Source organism: Heptranchias perlo, chromosome 21 (genome assembly GCF_035084215.1).
Source record: "Heptranchias perlo isolate sHepPer1 chromosome 21, sHepPer1.hap1, whole genome shotgun sequence".
NCBI classification, from domain to species: Eukaryota; Metazoa; Chordata; class Chondrichthyes; order Hexanchiformes; family Hexanchidae; genus Heptranchias; species Heptranchias perlo.
Genome location: NC_090345.1, coordinates 3,470,130 through 3,494,386, shown reverse-complemented (window position 1 = coordinate 3,494,386; position 24,257 = coordinate 3,470,130). Strand labels below are relative to the sequence as shown.

At 50.1% G+C, this 24,257-nt stretch overlaps 1 protein-coding gene across 3 annotated transcripts; it reads left to right on the top strand.

Annotated features, from left to right (window-relative positions):
* The first annotated feature begins 5,361 nt into the window (after nt 1–5,361).
* On the top strand, nt 5,362–21,011 carry LOC137339912 (uncharacterized). 3 transcript variants are annotated; one of them, XM_068001977.1, is made up of 10 exons: nt 5,362–6,174; nt 7,029–7,118; nt 8,226–8,280; nt 10,494–11,832; nt 12,651–12,803; nt 15,110–15,251; nt 15,846–15,979; nt 16,065–16,169; nt 17,619–17,789; nt 18,625–21,011. In XM_068001977.1, the coding sequence occupies exons 1-10, from the start codon at nt 5,964–5,966 to the stop codon at nt 18,748–18,750; spliced, it is 2,526 nt and encodes an 841-aa protein (XP_067858078.1). In that variant the 5' UTR covers nt 5,362–5,963; the 3' UTR covers nt 18,751–21,011. The 3 variants fall into 3 exon arrangements, with proteins under 3 accessions (XP_067858078.1, XP_067858079.1, XP_067858080.1); XM_068001979.1 differs by having other exon boundaries at nt 6,082–6,267; XM_068001978.1 differs by lacking the exon at nt 17,619–17,789.
* Nucleotides 21,012–24,257: the final 3,246 nt, after the last annotated feature.

Here is a 24,257-nt window from a genome sequence, read left to right as displayed (position 1 = left end):
TCCCAGGAGCCTGTTCCATAGACTGACCACTTGCTCACTGGAATATTGGCCAGGACACTGAAATAGTGGCCCATGGGATCGTTTATGTTCACCTGGGAGGGCAGACGGAGCTTTGGTTTAATGTCTCATTCAAAAGATGGCACCTCCGACAGTGCACCTCAGTCAGCCTGGATTATGTGCTCAAGTCTCTGGAGTGGGGCTCGAACCCATGACCTTCTGACTCAGAGGCGAGAGTGCTGCCCACTGAGCCACGGCTGACACCTAGTTACACACGAACCGATGGAGTCTGTGTACCGAGCTCGAAGCGTAAATTACTGGTGTTGTTTTGCAGCCTTCACCTGTGGTCCAGTGTGTAAACTCCAGCCCCAGGCTGACAAATGGGCCCTTTCGCAAATTGCTGGAAGGTGAGAGACAGCTGACGGACACAGTGAGATTCCTGTATTTTGAATGACAATGTGCCTGGCAGTTCCTCAAAGCTTTCGTTTTCCCAACATGAGGCTGCACCGTCTCTCTCCCTCTCACTGTCTCCAATATTCATCCTGTAATTAACGGCACTGTGAGCAGCACCCTCAGGGCCTGAGATACAAAACTTGACGCACACGGTTAATAATTTAACCTTCTGAACCCTTAAAGGCTGAGAGTTTGTGTACTGCCCTCTCTGACTGGCGGTTCCAGTCCTCTCCCGAAGTACTGATTGTCGCTGAGTTTGTTACCTGTCGTGGCCTCCCGAACTCCACCCAACAACAACAAATTGCATTTACGTAGCGCCTTTAACACAGTAAGACATCCCCAAGGCCCTTTGCAGGCGTGGAATCAGACTGAATTTGACACAGAGCCACACAAAGAGATTTTAGGACAGGGGTCACAGAGGTAGGTTTGAAGGAGCGTCTTAAAGGAGGAGAGAGAGGTGGAGAGGTTTAGGGAGGGAATTCCAGAGCTCAGGGCCCAGGCAGCTGAAGGCACGGCCGCCAATGGTGGAGCGATGGGAGTGGGGGATACGCAAGAGGCCAGAGTTGGAGGAGCGCAGAGATCTCGGAGGGTTGTAGGGCTGGAGGAGGTTACAGGGATAGGGAGGGGCGAGGCCATGGAGGGATTTGAAAACAAGGATGAGGATTTTAAAATCGAAGACCCAAGTTGTCACATTTGAGCCCAGAGAGGGCCTCGATTTTACCCCCCTCCTTTCCCCCCACCAATCAGGCAGGAAAGGGTCAGCCAAGGCGTTAAAATCTGGGAATGACGATCCCGGTGTGATGTTAACGGCGGTGAGTATCAGGGTGGACGAGTCTCCCGGTCAGTGGTGCGAGGCCCGTGAACATCGGGGTCATTGAGTTACCCTGAATCTACAGCACGGAAACAGGCCGTTCGGCCCAAATGGTCCCTGCTGGTGTTTATGCTCCACACGAACCTCCTCCCTCCCCTCTTCATCTCACCCTATCAGCATATCCTTCTATTCCTTTCTCCCTCATGTGTTTATCCAGCTTCCCCCTAAATGTATCTATGCTCCCTAACCACTCCACATGGGAGCAAGTTCCACATTCTCACCACTCTCTGGGTAAAGAAATTTCTCCTGAATTCCCTATTGGATTTATTAGCGACTATTTTATATTTATAACCCCTGGTTTTGGGTCCTGCGATGCAGCTAGGACCTGGTCTGATTTTAACTGGTGTGGCATCACGGGGGGATCAGGACTGATCACTGCACTGGATCCCTGGGGGGATCAGGACTGATCACTGCACTGGATCCCTGGGGGGATCAGGACTGATCACTGCACTGGAACCATAGGGGGATCAGGACTGATCACTGCACTGGATCCCTGGGGGGATCAGGACTGATCACTGCGCTGGATCCCTGGGGGGATCAGGACTGATCACTGCACTGGAACCATAGGGGGATCAGGAATAATCAGTGTGCTGGATCCATGGGGGGGGATCAGGAATGATCACTGCGCTGGGACCCTGGGGGGGATCAGGAATGATCACTGCGCTGGGACCCTGGGGGGGATCAGGAATGATCACTGCGCTGGGACCCTGGGGGGGATCAGGAATGATCACTGCACTGGGACCCTGGGGGGGATCAGGAATGATCACTGCGCTGGGACCCTGGGGGGATCAGGAATGATCACTGCGCTGGGACCCTGGGGGGATCAGGAATGATCACTGCGCTGGGACCCTGGGGGGGATCCGATGTGAATGAAGCTGCTATACTCTCAGGTGCTCATTCAGCTCATTGTGGGCTGTGATTCTGGGATCACCGTTTACTCTGGCTTGTGTTTTTAAAAGTCTTTGCTGATGTGTCCTGGGCCAATATTTATCCCTCAACCAACATCACTAAAAACAGGTGATCTGGTCATTATCACATTGCTGTTTGTGGGATCTTGCTGTGCGCAAATTAGCTGTCGTATTTCCCACATTACAACAGTGGACTACTCTTCAAAAGAACTTCACTGGCTGGCCTCTTTCTTTCTTTCGTTCATTTGTTCCTTGCCTCTTTCTATCTCCACATCATATCTGACTCAGTTCGAGTCCCGGGTCCTGCCGCTCGGTTCCGTGTGGCAGGACTGCCACCTCCTGGTGGAACACAGACACGACTCAAGATCACCATTTGGCAAATTGGAAAACTGGCAGGTAAAGGTGACCGGGAACGGGCGGTGAGGGAGTCGGGTGATCGGGTGGAGACCTCAACCAATGGGGATCAGCCATAACGAGCCAGGTGCTCACTTCTCGGGGTGGGGAGGGTTTGCAATTATATTTATATTTATATAAACGCAACGTAAAGCGCACAAATCTCTCGGTGATGACAAATGAGATCTTCGTTACAATATTAAAATCAGTGGTCATTTTAAAAAATTCATTCTGGGGATGTGGGCCAGGCCGACATTTATGGTCGATCCCTAGTTACCCCGAGAAGGCGGTGGTGGGCCTCCTGTTTGATAGAACTAAATGACTTGCTGGGCCAATTCAGAGGGCAGTTAAGAGTCAATCACTTAGCTGTGGGACTGGAGTCACATATGGGCCCAGACCGGGTAAGGACGGCAGGTTTCCTTCCCTAAAGGGCATTAGTGAACCAGTTGGGTTTTTACAACAATCCGACAGCTTCAGGGTCACTTTTACTGAGACCAGATTTTTATTTCCAGATTTCTAAAACTGAATTCAAATTCTCAGACTGCCCGCGGTGGGATTTGAACTCACGTTCCCTGGATTATTAGACCAGTAACAGAACCCCTACTCCACTCTTCCCAGAATGAGATGCAGATTAGTGTATTCACAATTTCCCATGATTATCGACCAAGACTGCCATCTTGTCAGCTGTGGCTCAGTGGGTAGCACACTTACCTCTAGAGTCAGAAGGTTGTGAGTTTGAGTCCCAATTCAGAGACTTGAGCACGCAATCCAGGCTGACGCTCCCAGTACCAGTACTGAGGGAGTGCTGCACTGTCGGAGGTGCCGTCTTTCAGATGAGACGTTAAACCAAGGTCCTATCTGCCCTCTCAGGTGGATGTAAAAGATCCCAAGGTCATTATTCAAAGAAGAGCAGGGGAGTTCTCCCCAGTGTCCTGGGGGCCAATATTTATCCCTCAACCAACACCACTAAAAAACAAATTATCTGGTTGTCATCTCACTGCTGTTTGTGGGATCTTGCTGTGTGCAAATTGGCTGCTGCGTTTCCTACATTACAACAGTGACTACACTTCAAAAAAGTTCTTCATTGGCTATGAAGCGCTTTGGGACGTCCTGAGGTTGTGACAGGTGCCACAGAAATGTAAATCCTTCCTTCTTTAATGCACTGGGCATCAGTCACCCGTCAGTACGACCCAGACCTCACAGGGCAGGTCTTTTGGCGTCTCCCCGGGAGTCAGGGCCTGTGATGTCTGAGAGCTCTGATTTGGGTTCTGATTTGTGGCACTTTCCTATTTTTCCAGTTTTTGGGACCAAGGTTTTCTCTTGAGATATTTTTAGTAGCATCACTTTTGGGGGTAAATTTTGTGAGGCTGCACTCCCCGTTCGGAGTCTCGCCCGATGGGACCAGGGGTCGGAGAGCTGAACAGGGACAGAAAAGACCATCATAGACATCCAGACATCCTGGCCAGACCCAGCGTGGGAAATCTCGGATCCCACTGACCCTCTCATCACATTTCTCTCCCAATGATTATCCACCTCTCCTGCATTTGCTGATACAATAAACCCGCAATGTGTCCCTGGGACCTCCAGTCCACACAGACATCCTCCCATTGGTGAGAGGGGGGGGTCTGTACCCGGTTTGGGGGGGTCTGTACCCGGGTTTGGGGGGGTCTGTACCCGGGTTTGGGGGGGTCTGTACCCGGGTTTGGGGGGGTCTGTACCCGGGTTTGGGGGTCTGTACCCGGGTTTGGGGGGGTCTGTACCCGGGTTTGGGGGTCTGTACCCGGTTTGGGGGGTCTGTACCCGGGTTTGGGGGTCTGTACCCCGGTTTGGGGGGTCTGTGCCCGGGTTTGGGGGGTCTGTGCCCGGGTTTGGGGGTCTGTACCCGGGTTTGGGGGTCTGTACCCGGGTTTGGGGGTCTGTACCCCGGTTTGGGGGGTCTGTGCCCGGGTTTGGGGGGTCTGTGCCCGGGTTTGGGGGGGTCTGTACCCGGGTTTGGGGGTCTGTACCCCGGTTTGGGGGGTCTGTGCCCGGGTTTGGGGGGTCTGTACCCGGGTTTCTGTACCCGGGTTTGGGGGATTCCCCCCGGATCAGGAAGCCGCGGTCTCGCCTGTCATTCGCTCCGCCCCCGGCGCTCTCTGGGCGGTGAGGAACCCGGAACAGCCCCGCCCCGGACCCGAGGCCTCAATCAACAGGATCCGGAGACCAGGAGCGGCGGCAGGAGATCGGGGGGTGAGTCCGGGGGGAGGGGGAGGGAGATGGAGGATGGGAGTGGAGGGAGGGGATGGAGGGAGAAGGAGAAAGAGAGAGGGAGAGTGAGGGGAGGGAGAGTGGGGGGATGGATGGAGGGAGAGAGAGTGAGTGGAGGGAAAGAGAGTGAGTGGAGGGAGGGAGAGTGGAGGGATGGATGGAGGGAGAGAGAGTGAGTGGAGGGAGGGAGAGTGGAGGGATGGATGGAGGGAGAGAGAGTGAGTGGAGGGAGGGAGAGAGAGTGAGTGGAGGGAGGGAGAGTGGAGGGATGGATGGAGGGAGAGAGAGTGAGTGGAGGGAGAGAGAGGGAGGGAGAGTGGAGGGAGGGATGGAGAGAGAGTGGAGGGAGGGAGAGAGAGAGGGAGGGGAGGAGGGAGGGAGAGAGAGAGGGAGGGGAGGAGGGAGGGAGAGAGAGAGGGAGGGGAGGAGGGAGGGAGAGAGAGAGGGAGGAGGAGGGGGGAGGGGGGAGGGGAGGGGGGAGGGGAGGGGAGGGGGAGGGGAGGGGAGGGGGAGGCAGAAACAAACCGACAGTGAAATGAGAAATAGAGAGAGAAAAATGGACAGTGAAGAGAGAGAGAGAGAATCAGACTGAAGAGGGAGAGAGAAAATGACAGGACGAAGGAGAAAAACAGAAACGAGAAAGAAATAAGATGAGTGAAGGTGTTTGATAAAGTGCCACATAATAGGCTTGTTACCAAAGTTGAAGCCCCTGGAATAAAAGGGTCAGCGGCAGCACGGACACAGAATCGGCTAATTACAGGATTGAGAGAGTATAAAACTTGGAAGTGTAGTGAACAGTGAGGAGGATAGTGATAGAGTTCAAGAGGATATAAACAGGCTGGTGGGATGGGCGGACACAAGGCAGATGAAATTTAACACAGAGAAGTGTGAAGTGATACATTTTGGCAGGAAGAATGAGGAGAGGCAATATAAACTAGAGGGCACAACTCTAAATGGGGTACAGGAACAGAGAGATCTGGGGGTTTATGTGCACAAATTGTTGAAGGTGACAGGGCAGATTGAGAAAGTGGTTAAAAAAACATATGGGATCCTGGGCTTTATAAATAGCGGTGTGGAGTACAAGCAAGGAAGTCATGATGAACCTTTATAAAACACTGGTTCGGCCTCAACTGGAGTATTGTGTCCAGTTCTGGGCACCGCACTTTAGGAAAGATGTGAAGGCCTTAGAGAGGGTGCAGAAAAGATTTACTGGAATGGTTCCAGGGATGAGGGACTTCAGTTACGTGGATAGACTGGAGAAGCTGGGGTTGTTTTCCTTGGAACAGAGATGGTTGCGAGATGGAGGTATTCAAAATCATGAGGGGTCTGGACAGAGTAGATAGAGAGAAACTGTTCCCATTGGCGGAAGGGTCAAGAACCAGAGGACAGAGATTTAAGGTGATTGGCAAAAGAACCAAAGGTGACATGAGGAAAAACTTTTTTACACAGCGAGTGGTTATGATCTGGAATCCACTGCCCGAGGGGGTGGTGGAGGCAGATTCAGTCGTGGCCTTCAAAAGGGAACTGGATAAGTATGCAAGGGATAAAAATTGCAGGGCTACGGGGATAGGGCGGGTGAGTGGGATTAGCTGGATTGCTCTTGCATAGAGCCGGCATGGACTTGACGGGCCGAAAGGCCTCTTTCTGTGCTGAAACCTTTCTATGATTTTATGAAACAGCTGAGAGATTGAGAAAGAAAGGTGGATGGAGAAAAAGAGAGACAGACAGGAAAGAGAAAAATGAAAGAAAACAAAAAACAGACAGGAGAGAAGGGAGTGAATCCGTAAAATTCAGGAGTGGAAGAGAGAGAGAGAAAAACTGCCAGGGGAGGGAGATAGAGAGAAAATCAGGAGAGAGGAAGAGACAGACAGAGAAGGAAAGGAGGAAGAGAGAAACATAAGAGAGGAGGGACAGAGAGATAAAAAAACTCAGAGAGCCAGATATCGCACCCCATCATAATCTTAAGGACTTCTGTTAAGTCTCCTCTTTCCAGAGTCTGCTCGATCTTTCCTAAACGTTGCTGAATTCAAATATTTGGGCAATTGAAAATTAATTTGGTGCCAAAGAAATGACTTTGAATTGTCAACTTCAGATCGTGCTGAAGAACTCCAGAGAGTGCTGATCTCTCACTCGTTCCACGTTGTTCTCTTTCTTAATAGAACGCCGTGCTCCCAGGATGAATTCCCTCATTTTGGACGGTGAGGCTCGACTGCAGGTAGAAGGGGATGAAGAGGCATTCTTTGAGAAAGGTAAGTTCAGTCTTCAAAGGGTTTTTTTTATTAGTTCATGGGATGTGGGCGTCGCTGGCGAGGCCGGCATTTATTGCTCATCCCTAATTGCCCCTTGAGAAGGTGGTGGTGAGCCGCCTTCTTGAACCGCTGCAGTCCGTGTGGTGACGGTTCTCCCACAATGCTGTTGGGAAGGGAGTTCCAGGATTTTGACCCAGTGACGATGAAGGAACGGCGATATATTTCCAAGTCGGGATGGTGTGTGACTTGGAGGGGAACGTGCAGGTGGTGTTGTTCCCATGTGCCTGCTGCCCTCGTCCTTCTAGATAGAGGTCGCGGGTTTGGGAGGTGCTGACGAAGAAGCCTTGGAGAGTTGCTGCAGTGCATCCTGTGGATGGTACACACTGCAGCCACAGTGCACTGGTGGTGAAGGGAGTGAATGTTTAGGGTGGTGGATGGGGTGCCAATCAAGTGGGCTGCTTTATCCTGGATGGTGTCGAGCTTCTTGAGTGTTGGTGGAGCTGCACTCATCCAGGCAAGTGGAGAGTATTCCATCACACTCCTGACTTGTGCCTTGTAGGTGTGGGTGGGCGGGGGGTGTTGGAAAGCTTGTGTAGATTTTAAGCATCAGTTGTGGCTCAGTGGGTAGTGCTCTCACCTCTGGGTCAGAAGATCGTGGGTTCAAACCCCACTCCAGGAAATCCAGGCTGACCCTCCTAGCGCTGAGGGAGTGCTGCACTGTCAGAGGTGCCGTCTTTCGGATGAGACGATAACCGTGCGCCCTCTCAGGTGGACATAAAAGTTCCCAAGGCACGATTTCGAAAAAGAGCAGGGGCGTTCTCCCCGGAGTCCTGGGTCAATATTTATCCATCAACCAACATCACTAAAAAAACAGATGATCTGGCCATTATCACATTGCTGTTTGTGGGATCTTACTGTGCACAAATTGGCTGCTGCTTTTCTACATTACAACAGTGACTACACTTCAAAAGTACTTAATTGGTTGTAAAGCGCTTTGTGACGTCCTGAGCTCGTGAAAGGCGCTGTAGAAATGCAAATCTTTCTTTCCGCTTTCTTTCTTTCTTTGGTGAGAATAGCAGTAACTCTCTGGCTATTTTTACTTTTCAGGTTTCGAGCGACCCTCGCTGAGTTCGGAGGAGACAGCTGAGTCAGGATTCTTTGAGTAAGTGATGTTCTGGGCCGTTCTCCTGATGTCGGTGTTGATCAATTCGTTGAACTTCACTGCTGAAATAAAATTCTCAACCTTTTAAATCATTAATAAGGTGTTGTTATGTAACTGTTGGGGAGAAATTGCAAATCCAACTTCAGAAAGGATAGGGCTGGTTTCAGTGGGCCCGGGCGCGAGCCTAGGTTGGTGGAGTTGAGGTCGAAGATCAGCCATGATCTGATTGAATGGCGGAGCAGGCTCGAGGGGCCGAATGGCCTACTCCTGCTCCTATTCCTTGTGTTCTAATGTGTTTGTAGCGAGAGTGTGAGGGATGATGTTAGGAATAGACATGGGAGCCTGGAGTTAGGATAAAAATAAGATAAAGAGGAGGATCTTAAAAGATCGGCAGTACTCAAAGTAGAAAAGTCACCCGGTCCTAAGTTACTGAGGGAAGGAAGGGTGGAAATTGCGGAGACTCTGGCCATAATCTTCCAGTCCTCCTCAGATATGGGGGCGGAGGCGGAGGACTGGAGGATTGCAAATGTTACAGCCTTGTTCAAAAAAGGGGAGAGGGATAAACCCGGTAATTACAGGCCAGTCAGCCTAACGTCGGTGGTGGGGAAACTTTTAGAGACAATCATCCGGGTCAAAATAAATTGTCACTTGGAAAAGTCTGGGCTAATAAATGAAAGTCAGCACGGATTTGTTAAAGGAAAATCGTGTTTGACCAACTTGATTGAGTTCTGTGACGATATAAAGGAGAGGATTGATGAGGGTAGTGCAGTTGATGTGTAAATGGACTTTCAAAAGGCATTCGATAAAGTGCCACATAATAGACTTGTTAGCAAAATTAAAGCCACTGGGATTAAAGGGTCAGTGGCAGTGTGGATACAGAATTAGCTAAGAGACAGAAAGCAGAGTAGTGGTGAACAGTTGTTTTTCAGACTGGAGGGAAGTATACAGTGGTGTTCCCCAGGGGTCAGTATTGGGACCACTGCTCTTTTTGATATATATTAATGACCTGGACTTGGATATAGAGGATATAATTTCAAAGTTTGCAGATGACACGAAACTCAGAAATGTAGTAAACAATGTGGAGGATAGTAACAGACTTCAGGAGGACAGAGACAGACTGGTGAAATGGGCAGACACATGGCAGATGAAATTTAACACAGAGAAGTGTGAAGTGATACATTTTGGTAGGAAGAATGAGGAGAGGCAATATAAACTAAATGGTACAGTTTTAAAGGGGGTGCAGGAACAGAGAGACCTGGGGGTGCACATACACAAATCTTTGAAGGTGACAGGACAAGTTGAGAAGGCTATTAAAAAAGCATATGGGATCCTGGGCTTTATTAATAGAGGCATTGAGTACAAAAGCAAGGAAGTTATGCTAAAACTTTTAAAATCACTGGTTAGGCCTCAGCTGGAGTATTGTGTTCAATTCTGGGCACACACTTTAGGAAGGATGTCAGGGCTTTGTAGAGGGTGCAGAGGAGATTTACTAGAATGGTCCCAGGGATGAGGGACTTCAGTTATGTGGAGAGACTGGAGAAAATGGGATTGTTCTCCTTAGAACAGAGAAGGTTAAGGGGAGATTTGATAGAGGTGTTCAAAATCATGAACAGTTTTGATAGAGTAAATAAGGAGAAACTGTTTCCTGTGGCAGAAGGTTCAGTAACCAGAGGACACAGATTTAAAGCGATTGGCAGAAGAGCCAGAGGCGACATGAGGAAACATTTTTTTACACAGCGAGTTGTGATGATCTGGAATGTGCTGCCTGAAAGGGCGGTGGAAGCAGATTCAATAATAACTTTCAAAAGGGAATTGGATAAATACTTGAAGGGGGGAAAAAATTACAGGACTATGAGGAAAGAGCCGGGGAATGAGATAATTGGATAGCTCTTTCAAAGAGCCAGCACAGGCACAATGGGCCAAATGGCCTCCTTCTGTGCTGTGCCTACTATGATAAAGCACATTAAACTTTACTCTGTATCTAACCCGTGCTGTACCTGCCCTGGGAGTGTTTGATGGGACAGTGTAGAGGGAGCTTTACTCTGTCTACTTCCAGTCTCCAATCCTCATATTCCTTAACTTGACAAAGAGGGAAATAAGGACCAAAATGTGAATAGATTTAAATATTTCATTGCTCCCCTCCCGCAAACTCCAGCTTCACACCTTGATATAACACGGTGCAGTGACTATAATGCGTGCCTTTTCTCCGATAGGGGGGAGATTTCTGACAGTGACAGAGACGCTGACTGCCCCACAGGAACCGAATCGTTGATCGCGACCGAGAGCGTCATCGACCTCACGGCTCAACTGGTGCCCTCTGGGGGCCTGCGGAGACTCCCTCGCGGGACCACGTTTACCATCAGCAAGAGCAGGCCCCGCACGGGCCCCTCCTTCCACTACAGCCTCTCGTGTAGCCCCTGCTCGCATGCCGGAACGTGCCCCACACGCTCGATCCAGGGCACTGGCTGCGGAACTCCTCACACTTCTACCGGCCAGCGCTCTCCGAGGACCCTTCCCGAGGAGGTGCCCGATCGGGCCAGCGGTCAAGGCAAGAGCCTGGGGTCGAGCACGATCCCGTTCAGCTTAGGAACCAGTCCCAAACCAGGCCTCCTAAAACACAGTCCAGGTGCTGGGAGTGTGAACAGTCCCATGGGTCTCTTAATAGGCTTCGTACCGGAGAAGACCTTGGAAGGAGGTCAGTGGCCATGCGCGAAAGTGCCGACTTCAGTGATGGAGAGCAGCCAGAATGAAAACTTCACCGTGGCTCCCGAGAGGAATGGAATCTGCTCCGTAACTCCCAAGACGGAAGGTTGGATGCTGGAGACAAATGAACCCCGGCTGGAGGAAGACCTGTATTGTGAAGCTGGAGGCTGTGACCCAGGCTCATTGGATCTGTACAGCGATCCCAGTCAAAAGAGGGAAGAGCGTGTTGGAGGGATCGAGGAATGTTGTGGACCCCAGCGATCAGTGCCCGCGCTTTCTGGGAATTCTGTTTGTCAAAAAAGTTGGCCCCGCGATGAATCTGGGCAGAAACCCATGGGGGACGCTCCCCACCTGGACCGAGCGGAGATGGAGGTCGCGGGGCTCAAACCCATGGGGGACGCTCCCCACCTGGACCGAGCGGAGATGGAGGTCGCGGGGCTCAAACCCATGGGGGACGCTCCCCACCTGGACCGAGCGGAGATGGAGGTTGTGGGGCTCAAACCCATGGGGGACGCGCCCCTCCTGGACCGAGCGGACGCAGAGGACAATACAGCCAGCTCGCTGGGAGAAGAGCAAACATTACGTGAACAGGATGCCGTGAAGAAGAGGAGGAAGAAGAGGAGGAGAAAGCAGCCGCCCTGCCCATCTGACCTGTTCATCAGGGAGTCCATCGAGCTGGCCCACAGTAGGATTAGGAGGGAAATCACCGCTCTGGTTCTGGATGAGTTGAGGAGGATCTACATCGAGGCCTATTTGGAAAACAGCCAGTTTTTTGACCTGTTGGATTCGGGCCTTGCCCTTTCAAGCCAAGGGAGGGAGCGTTTCATGGGCAAACTGATCGTTACCATGGTAAGTGGCCATTTTTTTTTTTGAATAAGGATCTCCCTTGCTTCAAGAGCTGGGTGGTTGTTCCCTGGCCCACTGTCCCTGGTGTTATTGCCTCTGGGGAGAGTAGGGTTAGGAGTATGTGGTAGGTACAGTAGGCCTATTGGTGATGAAGATCATTGCCAGGTGCAATGGGGACAGACTGAACCAAGGTGGTACCCAATCGGAGTGAAGGAAAAAGTCATGGATGGTTTGCCCCACAGGCCACTTCTCTGTAGCTCCTGTTGGCAGAAGCCGTGCCTCAGTGGGCAGGACTCTCGCCTGAGTCAGAAGGTGGTGGGTTCAAGCCCGACTCCAACAAATTGAGCACATAATCCAGGCCGACACTCCCGGTGCAGTACTGAGGGAGTGCTGCACTGTCGGAGGTGCCGTCTTTCAGATGACCCGTCTGCCCCTCTCAGATGGATGTGAAGGATCCCATGGCACTATTCGAAGAAGAGCAGGGGAGTTCTCCCCGGTGTCCTGGGCCAATATTTATCCCTTAAACCATCACCTAAAAACAGATTATCTGGTCATTATCACATTGCTGTTTGTGGGACCTTGCTGTGTGCAAATTGGCTGCTGCGTTTCCTACATTACAACAGTGACTACACTTCAAAAAGTACTTCATTGGCTTCAAAGTGCTTTGGGGCGTCCTGATTCGTGAAAGGCACTATATGTAAGTTCTCCCTTCCGTTCTTTGTTTCTTTCTTCAAGCCTCTGCACTCCTGTGTTACTGAGGTGCCCCTTAGAATTGAGATCCCCACCGGTCGCTCTGAACTTCAGTATTTTTATTCTTTCAGCGAGACGGAGCCAAACTGGGACTGACCCCTGCAGAGCACGTAAGCATCAGTTACTACCGGCCTGGTGTCGAGTTTCGTTGCGTTCAACAATTGGCGAATAACTGGTTCCGAGTGAAGGACAAGACAACAGGCCAACTCATGTTACTGAAAAAGGTCTGTAACGTTTTAAAAAGAAACTTCATCAAGCTCCCCCTCCCCTCGATTTCCCCCCCAACCCCGGAAAGTGTGTGCATGGCGTGTCTGTGCATGTAAACGTGTATGTGTGCGTATGCATTGAGCGTGTATATGCGTGTGTACATGTGTACATACGTGCGTATATGTGTGTGTGTTTATGTGTGTGCGTGTACACATGAGTGTGTATATGTTTGTGGGGGGGTGGGTGAGTTGAGGGTGGTGGGGAGGTGGGGGCAGAGGGCAGGGGTGGGGGCAGAGGATGGGGGGGCGAGTTGGGGGAGCAGGGGGCAAGGTAGGGGTGGGGGAGGTGGGGGCAGAGGATGGGGGGGGCGATTTGGGGGTGGAGGGGGGGGAGTTGGGGGCGGCGGGGGGAGGGGGAGAGTTGGGTGCTTTGGGGAGAGGGGGTCAGTGGGATCCGCAATAGGATTCCGATGCTCCAGAGGGGAAGAAGAGAAACATTGACAGAAAAACAAACTCCCACTTGTTAAAAATCATTCATCACTAATAAAGATTCCGCAGCTCGCACTGCATTAAATACATTCATCTCGATTCAAGTGCAGCCTCCAGTAATCCCTTAACTAGGATTAATTAGAACCCAGGTTTCCATCCATACAACACCTGGTAAAGTGGGATCTCTCACTCACATCCGGCAGACTCCAGCCTGACTCTGGGTGTAATCAGGGACGTGTATTAAGGGTGATTATTAGTATGTAAACTGGCTGTCACACTCTGCTCACGATATTGAGCTCATCTTTCTTGTGCTCACTTGGGAACTGAAACTGGAGAAATGGAGAGAGAGAGGAGAAGCAGCCGATATTAATGACTTTGTTCCACCAGCAGTCGGGCTGTTTGGAAGCTAGTTGGGATAACAAAGCGTTTAGAGGATTATGGGAATAATAAACTGTATTGTCAACAGGATTTCAGGGGCGTGTAGTGGTTGCTGTGTGAAACCAGGACAATTGAGGAGCTCCCAACAGTACAATTATAAAGGATGATTTTAACCATTGGTTTTGGTATAACACTGGGGTACAGTACTGGTGGGTACAGGTCTGTCCCTGTATAACACTGGGATACAGTACTGGTGGGTACAGGTCTGTCCCTGTATAACACTGGGGTACAGTACTGGTGGGTACAGGTCTGTCCCTGTATAACACTGGGATACAGTACTGGTGGGTACAGGTCTGTATCTATATAACACTGGGGTACAGTACTGGTGGGGACAGGGTCTGTCACTGTATAACACTGGGGTACAGTACTGGTGGGTACAGGTCTGTATCTGTATAACACTGGGGTACAGTACAGGTGGGTACAGGTCTGTCTCTGTATAACACTGGGATACAGTACTGGTGGGTACAGGTCTGTCTCTGTATAACACTGGGGTACAGTACTGGTGGGGACAGGGTCTGTCACTGTATAACACTGGGGTACAGTACTGGTGGGTACAGGTCTGTCTCTGTATACCACTGGGGTACAGCACTGGTGGGTACAGGTCTGTCACTGTATAACACTGGGGTACAGTACTGGTGGGTCCAGGTCTGTCACTGTATAACAAGGGTACAGTACTGGTGGGTACAGGTCTGTCTCTGTATAACACTGGGGTACAGCACTGGTGGGTACAGGTCTGTCTCTGTATAACACTGGGGTACAGCACTGGTGGGTACAGGTCTGTCACTGTATAACACTGGGGTACAGCACTGGTGGGTACAGGTCTGTCACTGTATAACACTGGGGTACAGCACTGGTGGGTACAGGTCTGTCACTATAACACTGGGGTACAGTACTGGTAGGTACAGGTCTGTATCTGTATAACACTGGGGTACAGTACTGGTGGTACAGGTCTGTCACTATAATATTGGGGTACAGTATGGGTGGACACAGGTCTGTCTCTGTATAACACTGGGGTACAGTATGGGTGGACACAGGTCTGTCTCTGTATAATATTGGGGTACAGTACTGGTGGGTACAGGTCTGTCTCTGTATAACACTGGGGTACAGTATGGGTGGACACAGGTCTGTCTCTGTACAATATTGGGGTACAGTATGGGTGGACACAGGTCTGTCTCTGTACAATATTGGGGTACAGTACTGGTGGCTAGCCAAGGTGTTGATTGTCTATTGTTAAACTTGGGCACGGTCCTTTTGGTCAGTTTAAATCTCTGGGTGAATGATCCCTGTCCTCCATGTTCTCCCTGGTTGATACGGAGTTAAGTTGCCCGTTTGTTCAGGGTCTGTCTGTGGTCAGTGTTGGTCTGACCCTGTCTTATTTCTCTTCCCTCTATTCCCAGGAGACGGTTCTCTCAGACTGGAGGAAGGGACTGCGGAATTTCTTGAGACTGCAGCCAGAGGCGGTCGTGCTCGTGCCCTACGCTGTGATTTGTGACCGGAGTGGATCGATACTTTATTTAACAGAGGACCGAGATGTGACCGGTGGGTTCAAAAGCTATTCTTTTTAAATTAAAAGAACAACTTTTTTTTTCTAATTTAAAAGTGTTCTTTTTTGAAGATTATTTGAATACCTCGTGATTTACGTCATTGTCTCTGCCCCTCTTTCCAACTTCAGTGTTGCTCTGAGCTTTTGTCCCTCACTTGGGAAAGAGAAAAATCTGGAAATGGCCAAACTGACCGAATAGGAATAATTTGGGAGCAGTTTCAAAAAGCGAAACCAGCCTAACGCAAAGCTTGACTGGGCTTGTGATTTAAATGATTAACCCCAGGCCATGTGCACTCTCCCCTATCATGGACTCTACCCCCCCATTTAATCTCCCCCCACACCCCATGTGCACTCTCCCCTATCACAGACTCTACCCACCCATTTAATCTCCTCCCACAGCCCATGGACACTCTCCCCTATCACAGACTCTACCCACCCATTTAATCTCCTCCCACAGCCCATGTACACTCTCCCCTATCATGGACTCTACCCACCCATTTAATCTCCTCCCACAACCCATGTACACTCTCCCCGATCATGGACTCTACCCACCCAGGGTGCAGTAATGTTACCTGCGGTTTGTGTTGCAGGATTCGGGAGGCCGAGAGGGATGGGCTTGGACTACAGGATGATCTTCAAGCAGTGCCTAAGGTTCCTGAGCTTCTGCTGGCAGCATGGTCTGCACCCTGGGGATTTTAATTCCAACATTCTCTACAGTGGAGAGGTAGGATATTGATTTGGATGGTCGTTGGGAATGAGCTGCCTGCTTTGAATCGCAATGAGTAACTTTCTGTTTCTGTGTGTTTCAGAGTATTTACTTCGACCCAACGAGCCTAACTGGAGGGGAGGACCTGTATACCTTTAACAAGAGCCTGAAGGCAGCTTTTGGTCTGTTGTTTGAGGCCGGGTACCAGGTACTTAAACTACAATCTGGGTTCTCTTTTGGTCAGGCCAGCTAGTGGGAAGGATGGAACGCACTCAGATCTGATCTAGAACAATTTGGTGGGTTGGAGCTGGCAGTGACTCAAAGGTTTGATAATGTCGATATTGAAACCAATTGGCACATCGGCCCGTAGGAAGGCACAGGAAAGAAAGGACTCGCATTTCTATGGCACCTTTCAGGACGTCCCAAAGTGCTTTACAACCAGTGAAGCACTTTTGAAGTTTAGTCCCTGTTGTAATGTAGGACTGTGGCAGCCAATTTGCGCACATCAAGATCCCCCAAACAGCATTGTAACAATGACCAGATAATCTGTTTTAGTGATGTTGGTTGAGAGATAAATATTGCCCAGAACACTGGGGAGATCATTGTTACATCGAGTCTACAGCACAGAAACAGGCCATTCGGCCCAACAGGTCTATGCTGGCATTTATGCTTCACACGAGCCTCCTCCCTCCCTACTTCATCTAACCCTATCAGCATATCCTTCTATTCCTTTCTCCCTCATGTGTTTAACTAGCTTCCCCTTAAATGCATCTAAGCTATTTGCCTTAATTACTCCTTGTGGTAGCGAGTTCCACATTCTCACCACTCTTTGGGTAAAGAAGTTTCGCCTGAATTCCCTATTGGATTTATTAGTGACTATCTTATATTGATGACTTCTAGTTTTGGACTCTCCCACAAGTGGAAACAATTTCTCTACATCTACCCTATCAAACCCTTTCATTATCTTAAAGATCACTATCAGGTCATCCCTCAGCTTTCTCTTTTCTAGAAAAAAGAGCCCCAGCCTGTTTAGTCTTTCCTGATAAGTATATCCTTTCAGTTCTGGTATCATCCTAGTAAATCTTTTTTGCACCTTCTCCAGTGCCTCTGTATCCTTTTAATAATATGGAGACCAGACACCTGTTCACAATACTCCAAGTGTGGTCAAACCAAGGTTCTACATAAGTTTAACATAACTTCAATTCTTTTCAATTCTATCCCTCTAGAAGTGAACCCCAGTGCTTGGTTTGCCTTTTTTATGGCCTTATTTTCCTGCGTCGCTACTTTGTGTATCTGTACCCCCAGATCCCTCTGCTCCTCTATCCCATTTAGACTCTTATTATCCAAGCAATATGTGGCCTCCTTATTCTTCCTACCAAAATACACCACCTCACATTTGCCAATTACACGCCCATTCTGCAAGTTTATTAATGTCTCCTTGCATTTTAACGCTTTCTTCCTTTATATTAACTATAACCCCCAATTTCGTGTTGTCTGCAAATTTTGAAATTGTACTTCCCATTCCTGAGTCCAAATCATTTATGTAAATGGTGAACAACAGTGGTCCCAGCACCGATCCCTGTGGAACACCACTTCCCACCTTTTGCCAGTCTGAGTAACTATCTTTAACCCCTACTCTCTCTTTTCTGTTTTGTAGCCAGCTTGCTGTCCATTCTGCTACCTGTCCCCTGACTCTACATACTCTGACCTTAGTCACGAGTCTACAATGTGGTACCTTATCGAAGGCCTTTTGAAAATCCAAATATATTACATCTACTACATTACCCTTGTCTACTCTATCTTTTACTTCTTCAAAGAACTCAATAAGGTTTGTCAAGCATGACTTTCCTTTCATAAATCCGTGCTGACTATTCTTTATTATATTTTTATTTTTTAGATGTTTTTCTGTTACATCTTTGAGTAAAGATTCCATTATCTTTCCTATCACCGATGTTAAGCTAACTGGACTATAGTTCCCGGGACTGGTTCTATCTTCCTTTTTAAATATAGGAATCACATTAGCTGTCCGCCAGTCCCCTGGCACTATTCCCTTTTCTAATGAATTTTTATATTAATGTAATAGTGCCTCTGCTATCTCCTCCCTTGCTCTTCTTCGAATAGTGCCAGGGGATCTTTTACGTCCACATGAGAGGGCAGACAGGGCCTCAGTTTAACGTCTCTTCTGAAAGACGGCACCTCCGACAGTGCAGCACTCCCTCGGTACTGCACCAGGAGCGTCGGCCTGGATTTTGTGCTCAAGTCTCTGGAGTGGGACTCGAACCCACGACCTTCTGACTCAGAGGAGAGAGTGTGGACACTGAGACATGGCCGACACAATTACCAATGATCAGTTCTCGAGGCCAGGCTGCGAGCAGTATCTGGGGACGGTCCCAGACTGTGACTCCCCACCTCCCTGCTCTGAGGATGGTGCACAGCATGGGGAGGCCCAACAAAGAACTTGTAAAAGATGCCCCCAGTCCCAGGGCTGTGCTTAGCCCGGGGGAGAGGTGTGTGTGTGTGTGTGTGTGTGAGAGTGAGAGGGGGGTGTTACGAGAGGTGGGTGCAGGAGTGGGGGTGGGGAGCAGAGTGGATCTGAAACAAAAGTGTAAAATATTAAGTCTCTCAAAAATTCAATTGTTTTTTTTCCTCCCTCTACCTGCAAGGATCTGTCATTTGATTCGTTCCTGGACATGATGTGGTGCAGCGGTGAGCAAGGACACACAGACTCTGCGAGTCGGAGGCCGATCCCGGTCTATCCGGGCTTGTCCCAGGACCCCTTCGGAGACTGAGGAAGGAGACCCGGCAACGTTCTACCCGCAGGCTGCGTTTCCGCGGAAACCCGGTGCTGCTGCTGCTGGGAGCAAGTGGCTCTCCTTGTGTGTTGGGGTTGAAGGTCGAGTCGGGTTTGAAGGTCGAGTCTCTCCATCTATCTGAATGTTCTCCGATTGTGGCCAGAGAACCTCCTGCAATGGCTTCTCTTCCCTCTCCCGGCACTGTTACCTCTGGGATCCCTCAAGGACCTATCCTTGGTCCCCTCCTCTTCCTCATCTACCTACTGCCCCTCAGTGACAGCATCCAAAGACATGGGCTCAGCTTCCACATGTACACTGATGACACCCAGCTTCATTGCCTCTCTCAACCCCTCCACCATCTCTGTGCTGTCAGACTACTTAGAATCATACAATCGTAGAATCCCACATCACAGGACGAGGCCATTCGGCCCATCGTGCCTGTGCCAGCTGGTTGAAAGAGCTATCCAATTAGTCCCACTCCCCGGCTCTTTCCCTGTAGCCCGACAGTTTTTTCCCTTCAAGCATTTATCCAATTCCCTTTTGAAAGTTATTATTGAATCTGCTTCCACCGCCCTTTCAGGCAGCGCATTCCAGATCAGAACAACTCGCTGCGTAAAAAAAATTCTCATCTCCTGTATGGTTCTTTTGCCAATTACCTTAAATCTGTGTCCTCTGGTTACCGACCCTGGTGGAAACAGTTTCTCTCTATCTTGATATCTTGATCAAAACCCCTCCTGATTTTGAACCTCGATTAAATCTCTTGGATGAGCTGCAATTTCTTCCAGCTCGGCTTTCTCATTGACTCTGTTCCTAATTGTGTACTGCCCCCCCCACCGTGCCTTCAGACGCCTAGGTCCCGTGCTCTGGAATTGCCTCCCAAAACCCCTCCTCCTCCTTTAAGACCCTCCTTAAAACCCACCTCTGTGACCAAGCTTTTCGTCTCCCCTCCTGATATCTCCTCCTTTGGCTCGGTGTTCATTTTGTTTGATTACCCTTCTGTGAAGTGTTTTGGGACGTTTTTACAACGTTAAAGGCGCTCTATAAATGCCAATTGTTCTTCTCTCAGCCTGATTATGCAGGCCAGTAATTAATTCATTCATTGTTAATTGGTGTACTGTGACAGCTTGGCTCGTTGGGTAGTAACCTAGCCTCTGGGTGCAAAGTTGCAGTTTCAAGCTCAGTTCCAGGACTTGACTTAATCCAGACTGACACTCCAGTGCATTACTGAGGGAGCGCTGCACTGTCGGAGGGTCAGTACTGAGGGAGGCACTGCACTGTCGGAGGGTCAGTACTGAGGGAGCGCTGCACTGTCGGAGGGTCAGTACTGAGGGAGCGCTGCACTGTCGGAGGGTCAGTACTGAGGGAGCGCTGCACTGTCGGAGGGTCAGTACTGAGGGAGGCACTGCACTGTCGGAGGGTCAGTACTGAGGGAGCGCTGCACTGTCGGAGGGTCAGTACTGAGGGAGCGCTGCACTGTCGGAGGGTCAGTACTGAGGGAGCGCTGCACTGTCGGAGGGTCAGTACTGAGGGAGCGCTGCACTGTCGGAGGGTCAGTACTGAGGGAGGCACTGCACTGTCGGAGGGTCAGTACTGAGGGAGCGCTGCACTGTCTGAGGGTCAGTACTGAGGGAGCGCTGCACTGTCGGAGGGTCAGTACTGAGGGAGGCACTGCACTGTCGGAGGGTCAGTACTGAGGGAGCGCTGCACTGTCGGAGGGTCAGTACTGAGGGAGCGCTGCACTGTCGGAGGGTCAGTACTGAGGGAGCGCTGCACTGTCGGAGGGTCAGTACTGAGGGAGCGCTGCACTTTCGGAGGGTCAGTACTGAGGGAGCGCTGCACTGTCGGAGGGTCAGTACTGAGGGAGCGCTGCACTGTCGGAGGGGCAGTACTGAGGGTGCGCTGCACTGTCGGAGGGTCAGTACTGAGGGTGCGCTGCACTGTCGGAGGGGCAGTACTGAGGGTGCGTTGCACTGTCGGAGGGTCAGTACTGAGGGTGCGCTGCACTGTCGGAGATGTCGTCTTTCGGATGAGACGTTAAACCGAGGCCCCGCTATTAAGTGAACACCGAAGACCTTAATGGGCAGAAAATATGATATTCGGTAAGAAAATAGACCTTCACTTGAACCTATCTTATAAATGTTTACGATGTGGTTAAACAAGAGCCCCGAGATTGCCCTGCCGAGTAAACTATGTGCAGCACATCACAAACCATGTCAAATAGAATCAGTTCTCCAATAAAAATGGTGTGTGAAAATGAACTATTTGCACGTGTGTGTGTGAATCTCGTGTAGGTGTGTTAGTGAGCAAACAGTGTAGAAAAGTTAACTCCCCAACTGAGCCACAAGAGAAGGACAAGTGGGGTCTCGCGCAGTTGGTGCCAGGAAGGCATGGGTCTTTATTTAAGGCAGCCCTTCCCTATCGCTGGTCGGAGTGAGCCTGACGGGTTTAGCTTAGGTCGTAGCTGGTCATTCAGCCAATCGCTGTTCGTGGGATCTTGCTGTGCGCAAATTGGCTGCCGCATTTCCTATATTACAACAGTGACTACACTTCAAAAGTACTTCATTGGCTGTAAAGCGCTTTGGGACGGGATTAGGGATGGGCAATAAATGCTGGCCTTGCCAGCGACGCCCACATCCCATGAACAAATTAAAAGAAACGCCCTGAGGTTGTGAAAGGCGCTCTAGAAATGCAAGCTCTTTCTATTCTGTGCGCTTTATAGAGTTTGATAGAGTTTAAAGTGTCAGTGGCAGGAGAAGCCAGCAGAGGGTGCCAAGTGAACAATGAATTGAAGCTGTTGCTGGAAGCCCGGATTAACCTCTGCACCGTTGCCGTGAGGTAAGGGTTCTGTTATCGGACTAATAACCCAGGGAACGTGAGTTCAAATCCCACCACGGGCAGTCTGAGAATTTGAATTCAGATTTTAGTAAAGCTGGAAATAAAAAGCCGGTCTCAGTAAAAATGACCATGAAACTACCGGATTGTCGTAAAAACCCAACTGGTTCACTAATGTCCTTTAGGGAAGGAAACCTGCCGTCCTTATCCGGTCTGGGCCTATATGTGACTCCAGTCCCACACCAACATGGTTGACTCTTAACCGCCCTCTGAAGTGGCCACTCGGTTGTATCAAACCCTCTACCAGCGGTACAAGAAGAAGGCCCACCACCACCTTCTCAGGGCATCTAGGGGTGGGCAATAGATGCCGACCTTGCCAGTGACGCCCACATCCCCAGAATGAATGAAAGAGGAAAGTCTTACAACTTCTCTGAATCTCACGGTCACAGCATCAAGTCAAGGGGGATCTGAGAGGCCTTCTCTACATTGGCTCGAACGTCACTTGTCATTTTGCGAGACTACAGCTCACGGAGAGAGGGAGCGAGGAAGATATTCGATGGAAAAGGACGTGACACCCACAGCTTAATCTGGCCCTAAACACGGCCATTCTGTCCATCTGGTTTGGGGCACAGTTGCTATGTTGCAGGTTCGTGCCAACAACCTGTAGGTGCTGACTTGCATTAAACATTGATGGGGGGGGGGGGGGAGAATTATCAGCGATTTGACGTGTCCCCCCCCGCCGAGAATGTGGGATTATTGAATCCACCAATTAAATTCTAAACCCAGCTGGCTGGCAACAAGCTCCCCTGCAGGGAGTCAACGGCAGTGCTGCTGGTTACAGTACCGGTGGCTCTGATGGGTGCTTGCTGGGTACCAGTGGCTCTGCTGGCTGCTGCTGGGATTCTGATGGGTGTTGCTGGGTACAATACCAGTGGCTCTGATGGGTGCTGCTGGGTACAGTACCAGTGGATCTGATGGGTGCTGCTGGGTACAGTACCAGTGGATCTGATGGGTGCTGCTGGGTACAGTACCAGTGGATCTGATGGGTGCTGCTGGGTACAGTACCAGTGGATCTGATGGGTGCTGCTGGGTACAGTACCAGTGGATCTGATGGGTGCTGCTGGTACAGTACCAGTGGATCTGCTGGGTGCTGCTGGGTGCAGTACCAGTGGATCTGATGGGTGCTGCTGGGTACAGTACCAGTGATCTGATGGGTGCTGCTGGGTACAGTACCAGTGGATCTGATGGGTGCTGCTGGGTACAGTACCAGTGGATCTGATGGGTGCTGCTGGGTACAGTACCAGTGGATCTGATGGCCTTTCTGTGCTATTTTGTGTGTGAATCCAGACAGAGAGCGTCAGTGGGCTTTCCCACTGTAGGGGCATCCCAGCTGGTCCTTTCTCAAGCTTCATACACGACCACAGCAAGAAACTTTGCCTGATTTTATCCTGTCTTACTCAAGGACCAATCGCTGCCTCCCCACTGTTGAGCTGACCGATTAGTTAACTCAGCACAGACCGGGGATTTGGGCCTTACTGACACACTGGGGACTGCCTTTACCCACTGGCCCATGGTGGTGGGGGGAGAGTGAAGTGTCAGCCGTGGCTCAGTGGGCAGCTCTCTCGCCTCTGAGTCAGAAGGTCGTGGGTTCAAGCCCCACTCCAGAGATTTGAGCCCATAATCCAAGCCGACACTCCTGGTGCAGTACTGAGGGAGTGCTGCACTGTTGGAGGTGCCGTCTTTCAGATGAGATGTTAAACCGAGGCCCTATCTGCCCTCTCAAGTGGACGTAAAAGATCCCACAGCATTATTTTGAATAAGAGCAGGAAGAGTTCTCCCCGGTGTCCTGGGCCAATATTTATCCCTCAACCAACATCACCAAAACAGACGATCTGGTCATTATCACATTGCTGTTTGTGGGATCTTGCTGTGCGCAAATTGGCTGCCTCGTTTCCTACATTTCAAAAGTATGTCATTGTCTTTTTTTTTCTGTCTCTTTGTCTCTGTCTCTGTCACTCTCTCCCTTTCTCTGTCTCTCTCTCTCTGACTCTCTGTCTGTCTCTCTGTCTCTGTCTCTCTCCTCTCTCTTTCTCTGTCTTTCTGTCTCTGTCTTTCTGACTTTCTCTCTGTCTTTCTGACTTTCTCTCTGTCTTTCTGTCTGTCTCTCTCTCCCACTGTCTCTATGCCTTGTTCTCTGTCTCGCTCTCTCTCTCTTTCTGTCTTTCATTTCTCTCTCACTCTCTCTGTCTCCCTCTCTCGCTCTCTTTCTTGCTATCTCTTGCACTCTATCTCTCTGTCTTTCCCTCTGTCTCGCTGTCTGTCTGTCTTTCTTTCTGTCTCTCTCTCGGTCTCTGTCTGTCGGTCTCTCTGTTTCGCTCTCTTTTGAACTCTCTTTCTGTCTCTCTCTCTATCTCTGACTGTCTTTCTCTCGTCTCTGTCTATGTCTCTGTCTCTGTCTCTCTTCCTCTGTCTCACCCTCTGTCCCTATGTCTGTCTCCCTCTCACTCGTCTGTCTGTCTGTCTATCTCTCTCTGTCTTTCTGTTTCTCTCTTTCTTCCTGTCTCTATGTCTTGCTCTCTCCATCGGTCTGTTTTTCTTTCTCTCTCTCTCTCTCTATGTCTCTCTCTTTCTGTCTCTCTCTGTCTTGCTTTCTGTCTCGCTCTTTCTCTGTG

Coding starts and splice junctions, on each gene's coding strand:
- LOC137339912 (XM_068001977.1), top strand. CDS start 5,964: ATGATGAACCTTTATAAAACACTGGTTCGGCCTCAACTGGAGTATTGT. Junction 7,119..8,225: donor AGAGGCATTCTTTGAGAAAG/GTAAGTTCAGTC, acceptor TTTACTTTTCAG/GTTTCGAGCGACCCTCGCTG. Junction 17,790..18,624: donor TCTTCAAAGAACTCAATAAG/GTTTGTCAAGCA, acceptor TCTACCTGCAAG/GATCTGTCATTTGATTCGTT.